Raw genomic sequence first — 20,583 nt, forward strand, 5'->3', positions numbered from 1 at the left:
TCCAGGTGACGGTCGAACCAGATGTATCGGACGCACTTCAAGACTTCCATCTTGACGAGGTGGAGCGGATGTTGGAATTGTCGAACACCACCGAAAGGACCCTGATGGCCGAGGGTCGAGAAGAGGAGGAGCATGCGGAGGTTCCTGACTCCGAGGGCAATGGTGCCCGCGCCCCCTCTGTTACTTCCGTTGCTATTTCGGAACCCGTCTCCTCTACTTCTTCCACTCCCACGCCGGTGGTAGTGGACAACCAGGATAGCCTCCAGGCCTTGGTGGCACTCCTGGATGAAAGGTTTCGCAAGAGAGATGAAGATCTTAAGAGGGAGATCCTCCATCTGTCGAAACAGACCCCGAGGAAGATCAATGTGAAGGATCTTCCCCCCTGCTCAGTGACCAACCCATAGAGGTATGCAGAACACATGCCAATCACGAGTGGACGTATCTTCTTTAATGATAAGGTAGGTGCTATCCCCCTTGAAGAGGTGGAGTTTTGGCCTAGCTTCGAAGCATACCCGGACTGTTACATCCGTCTGAAGTCCGAGCCAATTTCCAAGGAGGAAACAGAGCCTAAGGAGGTCATCGACTTTGACCACGCAAAGGCTCAAGCTCTTCTGGCTGGCTGCCTCAAGAGCAAGGGCTACAGCAACTCCAAGGTGCCGGCCCTAAGCAAGAAACACCCGTCCTTTCTTGCTCCTGCCACCATGGTCTTCCCCTTCACTGAGAAATCCCTGTTGGCAGTGTTGAAGGCGGTGGAGGAAGGGAAACCCTGCCCTACTCTGGAAGAATGTAGGCCCCTCTCCCTCGCCCTCCCTCCCGATGACAAGGACTGGAAAGACATCCAGTTAACTTTCTCCGTAGGAAAGTTGGAGGCTGACATCGCTGGACGGCAGTTCAACGAAAACCTCCCCAAGCTCTCTGAATACCTTCTGCATCGGGAGCTGGACACGGAGAGACTGGCTGCCTCCCTCTCTCTTCAGGTCCAAATGGAGACGATGGTCGGGGACACACGGACCCCAGGCTTCTACATGGTCGTGGCTAAGACCCATCGCGCCACCCTGACGAAGGATTTCTACAGCTTCATCAGGGCCCGGAGAGCTTGTAGAGAATTCGTGTTTGCGGATGCCACCGTCAAACACGATCCCCGGAACTGATTTCCTGCAACATTTGGGGGAAAGACCTCTTCCTTAACGACCTTGTGAAAGAGATCATTGACAGAGCTGCCACGGAGAACCGGAACTTTCTCCACAAATGGGGCATGTCGAAGAAGAAGAAATCTTCTCAGGATGAGGGCCCCCAACCTAAGAAGAAGGCCATTAATCCCAAAACTCAGCAGCGTCAGGCTAAGCGCCAGTTTCTGTCACCTGCTGCTCCCCAGTTGGTGGCTCAGCCCCAACAGACCTTTCAGCTGGTCCCCAAGTCGGTATTGGCACAGTCACCAGTCTTCACGCCAGCCTATGAGAGACAATCTACTACCTTTCGTCCCAAAAGTAGAGGCTCCGGCAAAGACTCCTCCCGACGTCCATCCAGAGGGAGAGGAGGAAGGGGAGCAGGCGGCCGAGGTGGTAAACCCTCGGGAACTCCGAAGCAATGAAATGCTTCCGGTGGGAGGAAGACCCCGCCTCTTCCAGGATCGTTGGACCTTCGATCCTTGGGCTAACAGCATCATCAAGAATGGACTCGGGTGGAGCTGGGTAACACCACTTCCATCCTGCCAAACAATTCTTCCAACACTCCGCCCCAGTCCTGGAAGAATACGTCCAAGAACTCTTGAACAAGAAGGTGGTCAAGAGGGTAAAGACAACCAGGTTTCAAGGAAGACTATTCTGTGTTCCCAAGAAGGACTCCGACAAACTCAGAGTCATTCTGGATTTGTCCCCTCTCAACAAGTTCATAGAGAACAACAAATTCAAAATGCTGACTCAACACATAAGAGCCCTGCTGCCTCCAAAGGCTTACACAGTCTCAATAGACTTAGCGGATGCCTACTGGCACATTCCAATGAATCGCCAGGCCTCCTCCTACCTAGGATTCAGGCTTCAAAGAAGGCAGTACACCTCTAGAGCCATGCCATTCGGACTCAACATAGCCCCAAGGATCTTCACGAAGCTCGCAGAAACGATCGTCCAACAGCTACGCTTACAAGGCGTCCAGGTGATGGCTTACCTGGACGATTGGCTGGTTTGGGCTGCATCCTCAGAAGAATGCTTGCAAGCTTCCAGAAAGGTGACCCAATTCCTGGAACATCTGGGTTTCAAGATCAACACCAAAATGTCTCGACTTTCTCCAGCTCAGAAGTTCCAATGGCTAGGAATCCATTGGAACCTTCAGTCACACCGTCTTTCCATCCCTCTGAAGAAAAGGAAGGAAATAGCGGGATCTGTCAAGAGACTCCTAAAATCCAAACGGATTTCAAGATGAGAACAAGAACGTGTGCTCGGCTCCCTCCAGTTTGCTTCAGTGACAGACCCAGTGCTAAGAGCACAGCTAAAGAATGCATGGGGAGTCTGGAGAAGATACGCATCCATTGCTCGAAGAGATCTCAAGAGACCTCTGCCAACCAGGCTACGTTCCCTCTTAAAGCCATGGTCGGAGGCAAAGAACCTGAAACGATCAGTTCCTTTTCAACTACCGCCTCCATCGGTCGTTATCCACACGAATGCATCGCTAGAAGGATGAGGGGGGGGGGGGTCACTCCCAGCAACGGCAAGTTCAAGGAACATGGTCTCCCCTATTCAAGACGTTTCACATCAACATCTTGGAGGTCATGGCGGTCCGTCTGACTCTGGACAGCGATGTTGTGGTCAGATGTCTCAACCGTCAGGGCTCAAGATCGCCCCAACTCAACCAAGTGTTGCTAACCATCTTTCGCTTGGCGGACAAGAAAAGATGGCACCTCACAGCAGTTCACCTACAAGGATTCCACAACGTGACAGCGGATGCTCTATCCAGGACAACCCTGATAGAGTCAGAATGGTCCCTAGAAGCAGACTCATTCTCCTTCATCTCCCAACAAGTCCCGGAACTGCAGATCGACCTCTTCGCAACGAGCGACAACAAACAACTTCCTCGTTACATGGCCCCATACGAGGACCCCCGAGTGGAAGCGGTGGACGCCATGTCCTTGGATTGGAATAGATGGTCCAAGATTTACCTGTTCCCTCCACCCAACCTTCTGCTGAAACTGCTCACCAAGCTGAGAACCTTCCAAGGAACAGTAGCCCTAGTGGCACCCAAGTGGCCCCGGAGCAATTGGTTCCCATTAATCCTGGAGTTACAACCCAGCAAGTTCATAAGTCGACTGTCTTCGCTTCATTATGGAAAACATGAGACATGCATCTCATGATTTTCTCTCCCTAGCCGTCAAGAAGAGGTTTGGGATCTCGAAGAAAAGCTTGGACTTCTTAGAGGAAAAAAAAAACAAAATCTACCAGAAGGCAATACGAGTCATCCTGGAAGAAGTGGATGTCCTTTGTCAAGGCTAAAAATCCTACTGAAATCTCTATAGACTTTTGTCTGTCCTTCTTTATTCACCTTCATGGACAGGGCTTGGCACCCAACACGAATTTCACCTGTAAATCGGCCTTGACAAGACCATTACTTTATGCCCTCCAGATAGACCTGTCTGATGACATCTTTAACAAGCTGCCAAAGGCATGTGCTAGACTCAGACCCACACCCCCACCGAGACCCATCTCCTGGTCCCCTGACAAGGTGCTCCAATTTGCCTCAAGTTTGGACAACGAGTCTTGCCCTCTGAAAGATTTGATTCAAAAAGTGATTTTCCTATTTGCTCTCGCCTTGGGAGCCCGAGTCAGTGAAGTTGTGGCATTATCAAGAGAAGAGGGCCAGATACAGTTTGCTGAAACAGGGGAGTTTACCCTCTTACCTGACCCAATGTTTCTCTCCAAGAACTAGCTTTCCACCAAAAGGTGGGGCCCTGGAGAATCTGCCCTCTGAAGGAAGAATTCTCTCTGTCTAGTGGAGAGTCTAAAGGTCTATCTTCGTTGAACTTCAGACTTTGGCGGAGAACAGCTCTTTAAAGGAGAAACTTCAGGGTCCGACTTGTCACTCAAACAACTAAGGGCGAAGATCACTTCTTTTTTCGCAGAGCGGATCCTGACAGTACACCCACAGGTCATGATCCCAGGAAAGTCGCCTCTTCCCTGAATTTTTTCCAGTCGATGGACTTCGATAATCTTCGCTCTTTCACAGGCTGGAAGTCCTCCAGAGTGTTTTTCAAACACTATGCGAAGCAGGTGCACGAGCTTAAACGTTATGTGGTGGCAGCAGGTAGTGTACTAAAACCTTCTGCTTAGTTTTGCATAGAACAGTGAGTTATTCGGGACTCTCTATGGGTGCCTGTGTTGACCCTAGTGCGTAACAGTGATTTTAAGTGCCACCTTGTGACACTACGGACTGTTCTTATACAAAAGGTGAAGTCACATAGACAGAAACACGTGTGCCACATGTTTTTAACATGAAGTGTATACAAGACTTTCTAGAAAGAATTTATAGTTCCTCTGGAACTAATGTGTGTAATGGCAAGTTTTCCTTTTCAGATTCTACTCGCCATTTCTATTGATGTCTTAAGTCTATGTTGCTAGTTGCTTTCCATTACAATTTATTGCCTAATTGTATGTTAATTCTTATTTATCTAAATAAAATAGAATTTGTTTACCTGTGCGTCTCATTTCGCCCTCACAATGCAAATAAAAACACTTAGAGAATGTTTATTTACCTCCTTATTCGAATAATGGTATGAACAATGTTATTACATTGTTCTTTATTGATGCAAACTCATCTAGACCAAGGTAATTTGTTCCAACATGATTGTACTTACCTTCTTCTATCTGAACCTGGGACCGGCAGGTATCTCTTAGACTAGGTGAGTTCCTCTATCAAGTAACTTCAAGATGTTCCTTACGTCCAAATAGGACTTCCCTGCCGGAGAGGCAGGAACCGGTAACATGGTATATGCTTATCTGTAGGGATGTAACGGAAATGTCACTGGTCTCTTATGGTCATCAGACCAAAGGAATATTGTTTAGAAGTCGAAAGCACTGCAAAAGGGAAAAATCCTCGACACTTTAATTCTCTGGTAGACTTCCATCAGGACGACATGGCTTGACCCCAAAAAAACGGATTTTGAGCGAAACGAAAAATCTATTTTTGTGTGAGATATCCATGTCGTCCTGATGGACCCGTCCTTTTTCTCTATTTCCAGGCCTTGACAGGCCCCTCCCTATCTTATTGTATCATGGAGGCTGGCCTAAACGCATGAAGGAATGAGGAAGGCGCGCAACGGTGACGTCAACCAAGATGGCGGCCAAAAATAGATTTTTCACTTCGCCCAAAATCCGTTTTGTACTACCAATTAATGGAATATCCTCAGTCATTCCCAGGGATGTTCTCTCAACATTATTTGTGGAGTATCTCTCCTTATCATTTGCTGGAGCTAGTATGGCAGTGGTTGAGATAAAAATACAACTCTCTATTGATAGAATTATCAAGTGGGCTGATATGAATGGATTTAAGTTCTCGACTAGTAAAACTACAATTATCCATTTCTGTCGTATCTGGGGAGTACATCCAGACCCGGATATATACATCAAAGGTCAACGGATCCCATGTGCAAGTGAAGCTAAATTTTTAGGGTTGGTATTTGATTGTAGGCTTACATGGGTTTCTCATTTAAAAGCATTAAAAGCTAAATATATTGAGGCTCTGAATCTTTTAAAAGTATTGTCCCATACATCATGGGGGCAGACCGCAATAGTATTTTAAAATTATACAAGGCTTTGATTTTTTCCAAAATTAATTATGGATGCGAAATATACTCCTCAGCCACCCTAAGCCAGTTAAAAATATTTGATTCTATATATCTTGCTGGTATTAGATTGTCCTCAGGAGCGTTTAGAACCTCACCTATCACAAGTCTCCTTGTTGATGCTGGAGAGTTGCCTCTAGACCTTAACCGAATGTCCTCTATTATTCAGTATTGGTTTAGATTGCAAAGACTCCCTAATTCTTTAGCCTTTCAGACTGCAAGTCTTGTAAGGCACTCAACATACTTTGAGTTGCACCCAAAATCTCCTCATCCTTTTGGGTTTCGGGTGAAACAAATATTAAACAATCTGGATATATATATATATATATATATATATATATATATATATATATATATATATATATATATATATTTATAAAAGCATATCTGGATTTGAATTATCCTTAAATATTAATAATTAAAGACTTGATATTCATACACGTCCGCGTCCTTGCCGCAGAAATACTTGCAATTAATAATAATAATAATAAAAAAATACTAAATCGGTAACAAGATTTACGAAATAGAGTTGCCAATGTACCCTAGAAAAAATCAAAACAACCATCTTTTGGAGAGAGAGAGAGCGCCCGCAGCTGATTCACTTTTGAATTACAGGAGCGGGTAACTTATTTCAAGAAGAGGGTGCCCCAACTGTAAACGGATATTAATAAGCTTCTAAGGTAGTCACATTAGAAAACTTAATCAAATTTTACCAACGCCGATAATGAATAACTCTAGTAAAACCTTCATATAGATTACAAACTTTAGGAGGGGGCAGAGAATAGATGAATATTAAACATTGCCGAGGTAGAATATGAATTCGAAAGCATATACTCTACTCCCCTTTTTCAAGGTTTTAAAATGACAGTATTACCTGGGCTATCGTATAAGTATTTGGTAGTTTTTCGTTTCTGCTGGTCCTCGTCTGATTCGGGTTATTGCTTCAATCACGTTGTAAGTTTACCCTGTCTTGGGTATATACTGTACAGTGTGTTCGTGAGCGAACCTTCTCTGGTACGAAAGGTGTTTTCTCAAGTCGTGGGTATATCTCCTTATTTATTTACACACATATATCTATACAGTATATATTTATATATATATAAATATATATGAATATTATATATATATATATATATATATATATATATAAAATATATATGTATATATATATATATATATATATATATATATATATATATATATATACATATATATATATATATATATATATATATATATATATATATATATATATATATTAGTGTGCTACTGTTATAAGCACACATTGAGTATGTGTTGTTTGAGATGTTAAGTCTTGAAATAAAGTTCATCTTTGTAACTTTAAAATGGTTTATTCTCTAAAAACAACAGTGTTAAACATCTCCATCACAGGAGTGTAGCTGGTTTGGTCGGATGACCAATTCAGGTGAAGTATAGATATGAACTGCCTAAATTGTCGATATCACAGATATCGTATGCTTAGTTGTCTCAGCATTTAAACACAATATGGAAACTTTACATTCGTCTCTCGGAAGACACCTGCATCCGGTGACGACACAATCTTTCACACAGTATGCATTTGTGTTGACGTTTCAGAAAAATGTTACATTGCCGAGGGATGCAAAGTACATCCTGTTATGATTTTATATGACTACAGCAAATCTCACGCTAGCATCTTCATCCACAATGACATATTACGTCATGTGTTTTAAACATATAATAATTAACTATTTCATTTATTACATATATACATACATACATAGGTATCATTAACGCCTCCATGGAAATTACCTGACGTATCTTTTTGTAAATACTTTATTGGTGTTAAGAAGAATATGACTGATTTAGAATCCAAGTCTCTTTTTATGGAACATGTTGCAGAACATAGGGGGTCGACTTTTATATATACTGATGGCTCTAAATCTGATGCTGGCATTGGATTTGGAGTACATAGTAATGATTTTAATTGTAGAGGTGCACTTCCTCTAACAGCTTCCATATTTACTGCCGAACTATATGGCATACTAACCAATATGAGAAAATAGCGTTGGAGAAGGAGGGTAATTTTACCATTTTTAGTGATGCAAGGAGTGTTCTTCAAGCTTTAGAAGTTTTTAATTCTAGTAACCCTATAGTTTTAAAGATTTCAGAATGTTTTTTATTTTTATTATTGGACTGAGAGGTATAACAGTTCAATTATGTTGGGTTCCAGTATATGTAGGAGTGTCTGGGAATGAGAAGGCAGATTTACTGGCAAAGAATGTTGCATCCGAGTTGCTACCAAGAAGGTATCCCATTCCCTGAAATGATTTCCTACCTTACATCAAGAAACTGGTTTGTAATAAATGGCAACAGCACTGGTATAGTCTATATGGCAATGAAATGAGGGAAGTAACAAATATCATATCTCCTTGGAGGTATAATGTGATACCCCGAAAATGGGAGACGACTCTTTGTTGTCTCCGTATTGGTCACACACGGTTGACACACGAGTTTCTGCTGAAGGGCCAACACCAACCGTATTGCGAGGACTGCTTAGTACCCTTAACAGTGAGGTACTTGTTGACCAAATGCCCTAATTATAATAACTTATGAAATAGATATCTGTTTGAGGCTCGAGGTGAGGATGGCAGGTTCATCCTTGCCAAGTTTCTTGGACAAGATGTGTCATACTATGCGAGCGGCTTTTTTAGATTTATTTTAGAAGCAGGTCTCCTGAAAACTATTTAACTATTATAATGACTCCTTAACTTTTATGGTTTTAATTGAATTCTCTTTTATTTTTCATATATAATAAATGCTATCGGCGTCAATGCCCTTAGATGTCAGGAAGCCAGAAAACTTTCAATCAATCAATAAATCAATCAATCATCCTCCAAGCATATTTAGAGCGTATGAAACCAAGTGTAGTCCAGTAAGGGCTGATTCTAGTTTTGTATGATTGCTAAGATTTTTTTTATTGCAAATTAGATTTATAAAGCTTGAAGTTTTTTTTTACTACATTCCCATCATTCAAATACAAATTGTGTATATCCTATCCCCTTGCTTTTAATGTATCGCTTGAATACTGTGAAATTATGAGTAGTATAGTTGATATCTACCAATGGATCTAAAGTATGTACTTTCAAATTATCTGCTCATTTTGTCAACAAATTATAATACATTTACATGTATCTGTTTCTTTTCTCTTCAAAATAAAATACATTCACATGTATCTGCTTCTTTTCTCTACAATATATAATACGTTTACATTTGTTTTAATGAAAAATTTGTAGTTACAAAAACTTAGTTTAAAGATTTATTTTGAATCAAAAGCATTAGTATATTTTTTCCAAATATATCTTATGGGCATCATCCATGAAAAGGCTTTTTTGGGCTCAAGCCATGTCGTCCTGATGGAAGGTTCCTTAAGTAGCTTCCTAGGGTATATTTAACTACAGTGGATATTCCCAGAGAATTAAACTAAAGGTTATCACAGAATTCTAACTTCTGGTGCGAGTACCCTAAAGGTTTACCTCTAGGATATCGTATATCAACAGGGGACGCATGTATTAACACGCCACATAGCTATTTGCACCCCATATAGAGTTAACACTTCGATATGGAAAGGTGGCTTAGTAACTGAGGAGCCATTCCAAAGTTACTCTCATCCTTGGCTACTTTTGGTACTCGAGACGTAAACAAACGGGCGCCATTGCCAAATGATGTCACGTCCGTCTTCATCCTTTTGCTTGTAGCTCCCATGGTTAGTCGGATTTTTCCCAAGTATCTTACTTATCTGCTTACATCGCCGTTTCCTCTCTATCTTCAGCCTCGCCCTCTTCTGGAAAGTTGAGTACCAGATCCTAGTATTGTTTAAATAAGCTCTGGCCGTAAAGTAAATTCTACTTTTCGTAATTTTTGGTGTTTTGTGGCGGAGCTGTGCCAGAACCGGACGCGCCATTTACGGCATACTTTATTTAGTTAGCCAGAACAGCCTCTTCCGGTCCCTTAACTAATTAATATTATTAGTTATTTAGTCTTCATAGCTAGGAAGTGATTATATCGTGTGTTAGCGCTCGTTAGGCAACGGTCATTGGCCGACCCCATATTAGATCGCTAGCCTAGCCCCTAGGCTTGACAGCCTAGTGCTCATATTACTGCATGATATAATAGTGTTCCTAAGTTAAATTATGAAGATTTAGGCATTTTTAAACATACTAGTTACTGTGATGTAAGTGTTTTCGCCTTCGGGGATCATACAAGGGACGGTGTTGATTCGTGTACCACACTCCTAACCTATGTAGGAACCCTTGTATGCTTCCTATCCCCCTTACCTACGGGTAATTCCCTCTGGGTAGCCTTGCTTCTCCCTTATTCTATATTGGGGAGAATCTTTACTTCACCCAGATTATTATCGCTTTCTCAACCTACCCTAAGGGAATGAACCCCCTTAGGGTCGTGCTTGAGACCTTAGGAAGGGCTCTGCCCTTCTACAGTTTGCACTTGGTTGGGTTACTCCTTCCTCCCTGCAACTAGCGATGTGTCTTTCCAGGCCTCCCTAGCCTAGGAGAATGGTTCTCCTAATCTAGGTTAGGTTCTGGGGGCGAGATTCTGTTTTATCACAGTTCAGGACAGTACATCAGTGCTGTACCTGATCTGAGCTACATATCCTAGGTTAGGGAGCGTTCTCCCTTGCCTTAGTGGCCTCTCTCATACAGTCTCTCCCCATCTTAGAAAGACCCCTACTCCCCTACCCCACTCTATCACTTTGTGTAGGCCTGCCTACACACCTCTGTCCGCTGTCCTACAACTCCTCCCTCTGGTGGAGTGGTAGGGCTAGCCTTGTTCTTCTGCTGAGCTGGCCGCTCTGGTAAACTTCCCCCTCATAGTGTTCTATGAGGGTGGTTGCCAGCGGCGGTCCTGCCGGCGGAGGATTCCCCCTCTTTGAGTGCTCTCTGTCCCTTCCTTGGGTTACCTTAGGCTCCCAGCCGCCTGCCGGCCCACTGCCGCCGGATGATAGGTGTATCTACTCCTATCATGAGTGCACTCCCTCCGGAGGGAAGCCGGCGGGGTATAGGACATTACCCCTCCCTTCCCCCCTTACCTTTCTCTCTCTCTCTATTATGGTGCCAGTCCCTTGCCGCCTCTACTGCCGGCGACAGCCGCCACTACCTCAGGTGACCTCTATTCATAAGACCCCCCCCCCCAAGGCGTCAGCCTGCCGCTTGCCGGAGGCTGCCGACATACCGCCGACGTCCTCCCTCATACATTTCCCCAGGATTACCTGGCGACAGCCGGCCGACTGCCGGAGGCTGCCGCCCCTTTCCTGCCGACATTGATTGCCGGCATCCCAGGTGTCCGCCCTACATATTATATCTTATGAGTTGAACTAAAGTTCATCATGCCGTCAGCCGCCGGCTGCCGGAGCCCGCCGTCCTGCCGGTGGCCGGCGGTCGCCTCTGTGGTGTTTTCCATCTTGGTTGTCCAGTGTGTCCTCCTTGATGTCTTTTCACCTTGCAGGACTGGTCTCCGGCGTGCCGTCGTCCTGCCGGCGCCACCTAATGAGGCATCAATGGACATACACCCCTTCTACGGCTGCCGGCACCACGCCGGCAGTCAATCTGATGCAGCCAGATAGTCTGCCACCTCCATCTAGGTATCATTATACCATCTGATATAGTGGCTACGCTGTATGGTTGCACAGTACAACATTTTCAGCATACTCTATGCATCTCAGTGCAGTCTCTTGCCAGAGCCTACATATTAAGGGGTTTATCCTATTTTCCCCTCTCCCCCACCAGGCTCCGAGCAATCTCAGATCCTTTTATACTCTGCGGACAATTCTTTTAAGGAAGCCTAGCTTGGCTCATCCATACGGATTCTCCCTCCTTTAGAACCCTCGGGTCCTAAGGAATTGTCTACAGAAAAGGTTACGGTAACCGGCTGGACGGGATTCACAAGTATGTGTCTATCTACTTTCTTTCCCGCTCATCTATCCTGAGCTTATGAATTATATGCTAATATTATAGGTTAAGTTATTCTTAAGCCTAGAGTAAGTAAGTCATATTATGCCTTCCATGTACTCATGATCTCCTTCTTTTACAGGAGGAGTATATGAAGTGTGAGAGCTCCTTCTGCGGAGTTAAACGCCCAAACTTCTACGGGCACAAGGCGTTCCGGACCCACGCCCCTTGCGCCGCCAAGAAAGGCGACCTGAAATACTGGGATCCGCAGAACTATCCGATCTGCAAAGGTCTCCTGGAAAAGGCATTCAAGACTGCTCTTACCACCGAGGAACGGGACAACGCTAGAGAGGAACTGCGCAGATGGGTGCGCGGTTTCCAGAAGAACGCTTCTGGACCTTATCTTCCAAATGAAGACATGAGGGCCCTGTTTTTCCCAAAAGCTTCTAAGGACCCTGTGATCCCTCAAGATCAAATCCCAACCGTCCAGTTGGTGATTACACCCGACATTGTAATGGAACAGTCCCTGCGCACGTGCCACCTTGACTCCGAAGAGGTGGAACGTATGTCGGAGATCCCCGAAGGAACGGAGAAAACCCTCATGGGCGAGGAACACGACTATGAGGAGGACCGTGTGGAGTACCACGACTCAGGGAACGGGGCCGATCCAACTCCCACGGTACCCCCAGTGGTACCCGAGGAACCCGTTCCCTTGACTTCCGCCGCCCTGGATCCACTCCCAACGGCCACTCAAGAGGTCTTCAAGATGCTAGAAGCCCTCATGGAAAAGAAACTGAGAAAGTCTCAGAAGCAGTTCCGGACTACTCTCATCGGCTTCAAGCAACCGAAAAGGATTTCGGTTAAGGACCTCCCTTCATGCTCGGAATCTAACCCTGGAGATACGCTGAGCACATGACAATTACGACAGGCAAAATTTTCATTAGTGAAAAGATCGGTTCTGTTCTCCTGGAAGAAGTGGAGTTCTTCCCGAACTTCGAAGCTTATCCGGACTGTTACCTTCGACTCTGGTCCAAACCAGCCTCAAAAGAAGAGACCGAACCTAAAGAAGTGATCTTGTTCGATCTCGCAAAGGCCCAAGGTATGCTTGCTCATGCAGTGAAGAGTCGGGGTTTCACCAACTCCAAGATGCCAGCACTGAGCAAAAAGCATCCAACCTTTGTTGCTCCAGCTACTGCTACCTTCCCCTTCGTTGAAAAGGCCTTCCAAGCGGTCATGAAGGCTGTGGAGGAAGGGAAACCTTGCCCTGCACTGGAGGAGTGCAGACCCTTCTCTCTCACTCTTCCCCACGATGGCAGGTACTGGAAAGACATCCAGCTTACCTTTACGGTTGGGAAACTCGAACCTGATGTAGCCGGTCGTCAGTTCAATGAGGACCTCCCACGACTGAACGACCATCTCCTTCGTCGGGAACAAGATACTAAGGAGAGACTCACTGCTTCGCTGTCACATCAGGTACAGCTAGAAGTCATGGCCGGGGACACCAGGGTCCCAGACTTTTACATGGTCCTTGCTACTGTGACCAAGGATCTCTATAGCTTCGCTAGGGCTCGCAGAGCCTGTAGAGAATTCGTGTTCGCCAATGCAACGGTGAAACCCAAACCCCGGAGACTGATTTCCTCCAACATCTGGGGCAAACATCTCTTCCCTTCTACCTTGGTGAAAGAGATAGTGGACAAAGCTGGCACGGAGAATCGGAACCTTCTCCACAAGTGGGGCATGTCTCGAAAGAGGATCTCCTCTCAGGATGATGGCCCTCAACCTAAGAGGAAATCCTCGAAACCTAAGCCCCAGCAACGTCAACCAAGACGTCAGTTTCCGGCTCCCGCTACTCCCCAAGTGGTTGCACAACCACAGCAGACCTTTCAACTGGTCCCCCTATCGGTGGTGTCGCAGTCACCGGTCTTCACCCCTGCCTATGAGCAGCGTTCCACTACCTTTCGTCCCAGAGGTAGAGGCTCCGGCAGAGGCTCCGGCAGAGATTCTTCTCGCCGTCCCTCCAGAGGTAGAGGAGGAAGGGGAGCTTGCGGCCGAGGTGGCAAACCTTCGGGAAACCAGAAGCAATGAAGTGCTTCCGGTGGGAGGAAGACTCCGCCAATTTCAGGATCGTTGGACCTTCGATCCTTGGACTCACAGCATCATCAGGAATGGACTGGGCTGGAGCTGGATTCAACCACTCCCATCCTTCTTGCAATTCTTCCAACAGTCAACCCCCCTCCTGGAAGAATATGTCCTGGAACTCTTGAGCAAGAAGGTGATCAAGAGGGTAAAGTCAACCAGGTTCCAAGGGAGACACTTTTGTGTTCCCAAGAAAGACTCCGACAAACTCAGAGTCATTCTAGACTTATCCCCTCTCAACAAGTTCATTGCAAACTTCAAATTCAAGATGCTGACTCTGCAACACATAAGGGCCCTTCTGCCTCACAGGGCCTACACGGTCTCCATAGACCTGGCGGATGCCTACTGGCACATTCCAATGAATCACTACGCTTCCTCCTACCTAGGATTTCGACTCCAAAGGAAAAGTTACGCCTTCAGGGCCATGCCCTTTGGGCTCAACGTGGCTCCACGAATCTTCACCAAGCTGGCAGACACAATCGTCCAACAGCTACGTCTTCAAGCCGTCCAAGTGATGGCCTATCTAGACGACTGGCTAGTCTGGTCGACATTGCCCGAAGATTGTCTGAGAGCGTGTAACAAAGTCACCCAGTTCTCAGAGCATCTGGGTTTCAAGATAAACGCCGAGAAATCTCGCCTCACTCCAGCTCAGAAGTTCCAATGGTTGGGAATCCATTGGGACCTTCAGTCACACCGCCTTTCCATTCCACCGAAGAAAAGGAAGGAAATAGCAGGGTCTGTCAGATGGCTTCTAAAATCCAAACGGATCTCAAGACGCCAACAGGAACAAGTTCTCGGCTCTCTACAGTTCGCCTCAGTGGCAAACCCAGTGCTTCGCGCACAGCTAAAGGATGCTGCGGGAGTCTGGAGACGATTCGCATCCATCGCTCGAAGAGACCTCAAGAGACGGCTTCCAAACAGACTTCGCTCATTTCTAAAGCTGTGGTCGGAAGCATAGGCCCTGAAAAGGCCCATCCCTCTTCAACACCCGCCTCCATCGATCAACATCCACACGGACGATTCACTGGAGGGTTGGGGAGGTCACTCCCACCAACAGCTGGTTCGAGGAACATGGTCTCCCCTATTCAAGACGTTTTCACATCAACATCTTGGAGGCCATGGTGGTTCTTCTCGCCCTGAAGAAACTCTCCCCGCCTCCCTCGATCCACATCCGTCTGACTCTGGACAACTCGGTGGTAGTCAGATGTCTCAATCGTCAGGGCTCGAGATCGCCCCAGATAAATCAGGTGCTTCTACCTATCTTTCGTTTGGCAGACAGGAAGAAATGGCACCTGTCTGTAGTTCACCTATAAGGATTCCGCAACGTGACAGCGGACGCTCTATCAAGGACAAGCCCAATAGAGTCGGAATGGTCTCTAGACGCAAGATCATTCTCCTTCATCTCTCGCCAAGTCCCGGAACTTCAGATCGATCTCTTCGCGACGAGCGACAACAATCAACTTCCTCGATATGTGGCCCCATACGAGGACCCCAAGGCAGAAGCGGCGGACGCCATGTCCCTGGTTGGGGACAGATGGTCCAAGATCTACCTGGTCCCTCCACCCAACCTTCTGCTGAAAGTCCTATCCAAACTGAGAACCTTCAAAGGGACAGCGGCCCTAGTGGCTCCCAAGTGGCCTTGGAGCAATTGGTATCCCTGGTCCCGGAGCTGCACCCCACGCTGATCCCCTTACCGGGCCTAGTCCTCTCTCAACAAGTACAGAAGTCGACTGTCTTCGCTTCATCACTGAAAGTCAAGGACCTTCATCTCCTGATTTTCTCTCCTTAGCCGTAAAGAAAAGGTTTGGGATCTCGAAGAAAAGCTTAGACTTCCTCGAGGAGTACAAAACAGAGTCTACCAGAAGGCAGTACGAATCTTCCTGGAAAAAGTGGGTCTCCTTCGTCAAGGCGAAAAATCCTACGGAGATCACCATTGATTTTGCATGTTCTTCATTCACCTTCATGGACAAGGCTTAGCGGCCAACGGATTTCCACTTGTAAATCGGCCTTGACTAGACCACTCCTATACGTTATGTGCTAGACTACGCCCAGCACCTCCGCCAAAACCTATCTCCTGGTCCCTGGACAAGGTGCTCCATTTTGCTTCTAGCCTGGACAACGATTCATGCCCTCTGAAGGACGTGACTCAAAAAGTTATCTTCCGTTTTGCTCTCGCCTCGGGAGCCTGAGTCAGTGAAATAGTGGCATTATCAAGAGAAGAGGGTCATATCCAACTACGAGGGATCTTACCCTCTTCTCCGACCCAACGTTTCTCGCAAAGAATGATCTACCCACCAAGAGATGGGGCCCCTGGAGAATCTGCCCCTTGAAGGAAGATGTCTCTCTATGCCCGATGGAGAGTCTTAAGGTTTATCTTCAAAGAACTTCAGACTTCGGTGGAGGACAACTCTTCAAAGGAGAAACCTCGGGTAGCGACCTGTCACTGAAACAACTAAGAGCGAAAATCACCTCCTTCATTCGCAGAGCGGATCCTGACAGTACACCCTCAGGTCACGATCCTAGGTAAGTCGCCTCTTCTCTGAACTTTTCAGAATATGGATTTCGAAAGCCTCAAGAGCTTTACAGGCTGGAAATCATCGCGCGTGTTCTTCAAGCACTATGCAAAACAGGTGCACGAAGTGAAACATCTCGTGGTAGCTGCAGGTAGTGTAATGAAACCTGCCGCTTAAATCTGCATAGAACAGTGAGTTATTTGGGACTCTAACTCTACGGGTGCCTGTGTTGGCCCTATCGTGATACACAGTGATTTAATGGACACTTAGTGTTTCTAATAGACTGTTCTTTATCAAAGTGAAATGTCATAGAAATTTTACACGTGTGCCACATGCTCTCGAGCATGGAGTGTTTTTTTGGACTATAATAGACTGGCGTTCCCCTGGGAATTTCTGTTGCTGAAAAGCGAAATTTCCTTTTCAGACTCAAGATCACCGTCTTTAATTTTCTATGTACATTATTCATTATTATTGTAAATAAATTCTATAATCATTATTGTAATTACTTCTATAATGACTTGCAATCTTAGAAATAAAATGTCTATTTTATTTCCCTTGTGCGTCTCCTTTCGCTCCTATTCCTTATTAGGAAATCTACGATTGTTATAGTTTCATTTACCCCTTTCCTGTCTGATCTAAAGAATAATATAAGTATTCATGTTATATACTCACCTATGCTTGATAATATTCCTACTCGAATATTAACCTTTGATCTGTCTCCGAGACCAGCATGATCTCTCCACCAGGTGAGTAGTTCTTCAATGATCACTTTGAGATATTCCTCTTGTCCACCAGGACTTCCCTGCCAGGGGGGCAGGAAGCCAGTTCATCGTAGAATCTCTGGTAAGGATAATTACTAAAATTGTCATAGTCTTTACGGTCTCCAGACCATAGGAATATTACTTGAAGCCCTTGGCACTTGGATTAAGGGAAAAAATCCACGATACATTAATTCTCTGGTACACTTCCATCAGGACGACATGGCTTGAGCCCAAAAAATGGATTTTGAGCGAAGCGAAAAATCTATCTTTGGGTGAGATAGCCATGTCGTCCTGATGGACCCTCCCGTCTATTCTAGTTCAGCCTTTCAGGCCCCTCCCTGACCTACTGTATTGCAGAGATTGGTAGGAGCTGAGCTCAGGATGAAGACGGACGTGACGTCATTTGGCAATGGCGCCCGTTTGTTTACATCTCGAGTACCAAAAGTACAGTAGCCACGGATGAGAGTAACTTTGGAACGGCTCCTCAGTTACTCAGCCACCTTTCCATATCGAAGTGTTAACTCTATATGGGGTGCAGATAGCTATGTGGCGTGTTAATACATGCGTCCCCTGTTGATATATGATATCCTAGAGGGAAACCTTTAGGGTACTCGCACCAGAAGTTAGAATTCTGTGATAACCTTTAGTTTAATTCTCTGGGAATATCCACTGTAGTTAAATATACCCTAGGAAGCTACTGAAGGAACCTTCCATCAGGACGACATGGCTATCTCACCCAAAAATAGATTTTTCCCTTCGCTCAAAATCGGTTATGTCCAACCTTTTTCCAAATCGTAAAGGAATTGAAAATAATAAAAAAAAGTTTGAAAATCTTTTTCCATATGTTAAGTGTAAATCTTGTTAGGATATCTGTCTGATTAAGCAGTAATTTATTTTTAACTCAAAAGTCAAAACTCCAATTCTATATTCTATTATTTAACTAGCAGCTTTTTCCAGTATGAAGCCAAGTAAGATATATGGTTCAATATAACACTAGAAATATCTTACTTAGTTGGATGGGACGCTAGACTTTCTCTAGCAGCTGTTTGGGTATCACTCTGAAACAAAAGGCTGATGGTAATGAAGAAGGGGAAATCTAGTATCATACAGTCTACTGTATCCATATAACAATTTCAAGTTAACAAATATCATTTGAATATTGTATCATATTCCACTTTATGTAAATTCTTAAAGATTAGCTTGAAATATTATAGCTAATATTATTTGAGCCCTGTCAAGTGAATTTCCATTGAACAGGGGAGTACTCCAAGGGAAGGTGTTGTCACCTATGTTTTTTATCTTCCTCATGGATTTTTTAATGCATAGAACAGTCGGGGATGGTTGATGAGGATTGGAGTGGATTGGTAATTGGAAATTAGCTCACCTAGAGTATGCGGATGATGCTGTCTTTATTAGCAGAATACCACAGGATTTGCAATGCTTGCTTACCAGAATGCATGAAATATCACATGATGTTGGGCTCAAGTTAAATAGAAGAAAGATAGAGATAATGAGAACAGAATATGCAATGGAGTAGGAAATATCATTGGAAGGAGAAAGGATTAATGAGTTAGAATTGTTTTAATATTTAGGAACCATGATCTCTAATACAGTGTCTTTAGAATTGGAGTTCTATGAAAGATTGAAAAAAGCAAATCAGACAATGGGTAGGTTAAGTAAAATTTGGAGATCAGATTGCCTGAAATTACCTAGAAAAAATCAGGCTATATATTAATTTAGCGAGATAAATGTTACTGTATAGATTTGAGAACAAAAGCCTCAAAAGAATATTGGTAGTTTAAATGACAGGACAGGATTAAAAGGGAAACTATAAGAGAGATTTTTCGAGTACCATATGTGGATGAGATCAAGGTGAGGGGTAGATGGAGATGGTTTGTGCATGCTCTTTGGATTCCCTAAGAGAGATTAGTTCGCCGAAGTTTTAACTGTCTCTACAAGGCACTAGAAGTTTTGGAAGACCCAAGCCTACATGGCTGAGGACTGTGAAGCATGGAGTAGGAGACGATGAATGGAGAAGTATTGATTTAAAAGCTCAAGATGGAGACAATGCGAAATCTAACCGAGACCCTTTGTGTTAATAGTCGTAGGAGGAGATAATGATATTTTGGGGGACCTTAATTTTGATGTTTTCAATTGTAACTATTCATTTTGAATTAGAGTAGTGATATTGTTGCATTCCTAACACTGTAGTAGTGTTATTAAATATTAAATAAGGAGTTTTGTTCCAGTTTGAGAGGACATTCTCCAATCCCAAGTTTTCCGTATAGTGTGGAAGACATGATGGCTGAAATATCAAATGTATCCTCTGAAAAAGAACTAACAGGACAAGACTTGAATATTGCTGATGCATCAAAGGTTTGACATAAGGTTTTTTTGTTCAATTAAAATTATTTCTATTTCTCTAATTTTTTCTCATGCATTTCAATGAACAGATAAATCTTTAATAATTAAGATAATTAGAATTTATTTCCATGAACAACTTTTAAAGGTGAATGCTGTTTTCAGAAATGCCTATTTCATGACCTTGGAATAAAAATGAAAAAATGCTAGGAAATATTTCTCTTCCACTGCCATGTGATTGCATAATGATTGCCAAGTAAATACTACTCATAGAACCACATTCAGATTAGTTCAGTCTTTTTTAACTCCACACGTATTTCATGATGTTGCATTTGAATTTTTTAATTTTTTAGTGCATTATCAGCAATTGAAGATATTTTACAGTTTGTAAAGTATATATTTACACTTCATTATTACACAGGTATGTTCGTCCATATATTGTCTTGTATTAAAAAAAGGAAGCATTTGCTATTATCTTTAGTATGTCACAACACAAAAGACAATTACTTGAAACAATATTTATATATCTTCCATTTTCCCACTTATAATCCTGTATTGGTGAAGTAGTATTGCCATTCACCATCATTAGTAGTTACACTTATCACATTTGAATATCAGACTGGGTAAGATTAATATGTTTCCTGTGCTCCTACAACAGGTATTATGAGTTCAGCAAAAACAAATACCAATATCGTGTCTTCAGACTGAAGTAGACCAACAGACACATACCCTAAGGTTTTCATGCAAGTTACCATAGATAAGGACCTAGATGGTGCTCAAAATATTTCACATAAAGGAAGGCCATTTTCAAATTGTCTTACATTTATTGATCATATCCATTTCCATTCCAAAGTTATTTCATGGAAACATGGCAGCTGAAGCCATTGCGCGTGCCCCACTTCCATCCACTTGCAGATCAGAGTGAAGGAAAGCAAAATAAGCTCTATAATTATGTATGCCAAAACTTCTAACTGAAGATACCAAATAAAAGCTCCTCGTATAAAGGATAAAATCAAATTGTAATGATAACATTTTTATTT

The 20,583-nt window shown here is 44.0% G+C and overlaps 1 protein-coding gene across 1 annotated transcript in view; it reads left to right on the forward strand.

The window, feature by feature from the left end:
• LOC137641382 (RING finger protein 17-like) overlaps positions 1-20,583 on the forward strand; it is a 1,982,860-nt gene that overhangs the window by 1,611,404 nt on the left and 350,873 nt on the right. The window contains exon 27 of the mRNA XM_068373901.1: positions 19,432-19,558. Within this exon, the coding sequence (XP_068230002.1) occupies positions 19,432-19,558 (127 nt within the window). The remainder of the gene's footprint in view (positions 1-19,431; positions 19,559-20,583) is intronic.

Source organism: Palaemon carinicauda, chromosome 5 (genome assembly GCF_036898095.1).
Source record: "Palaemon carinicauda isolate YSFRI2023 chromosome 5, ASM3689809v2, whole genome shotgun sequence".
NCBI classification, from domain to species: Eukaryota; Metazoa; Arthropoda; class Malacostraca; order Decapoda; family Palaemonidae; genus Palaemon; species Palaemon carinicauda.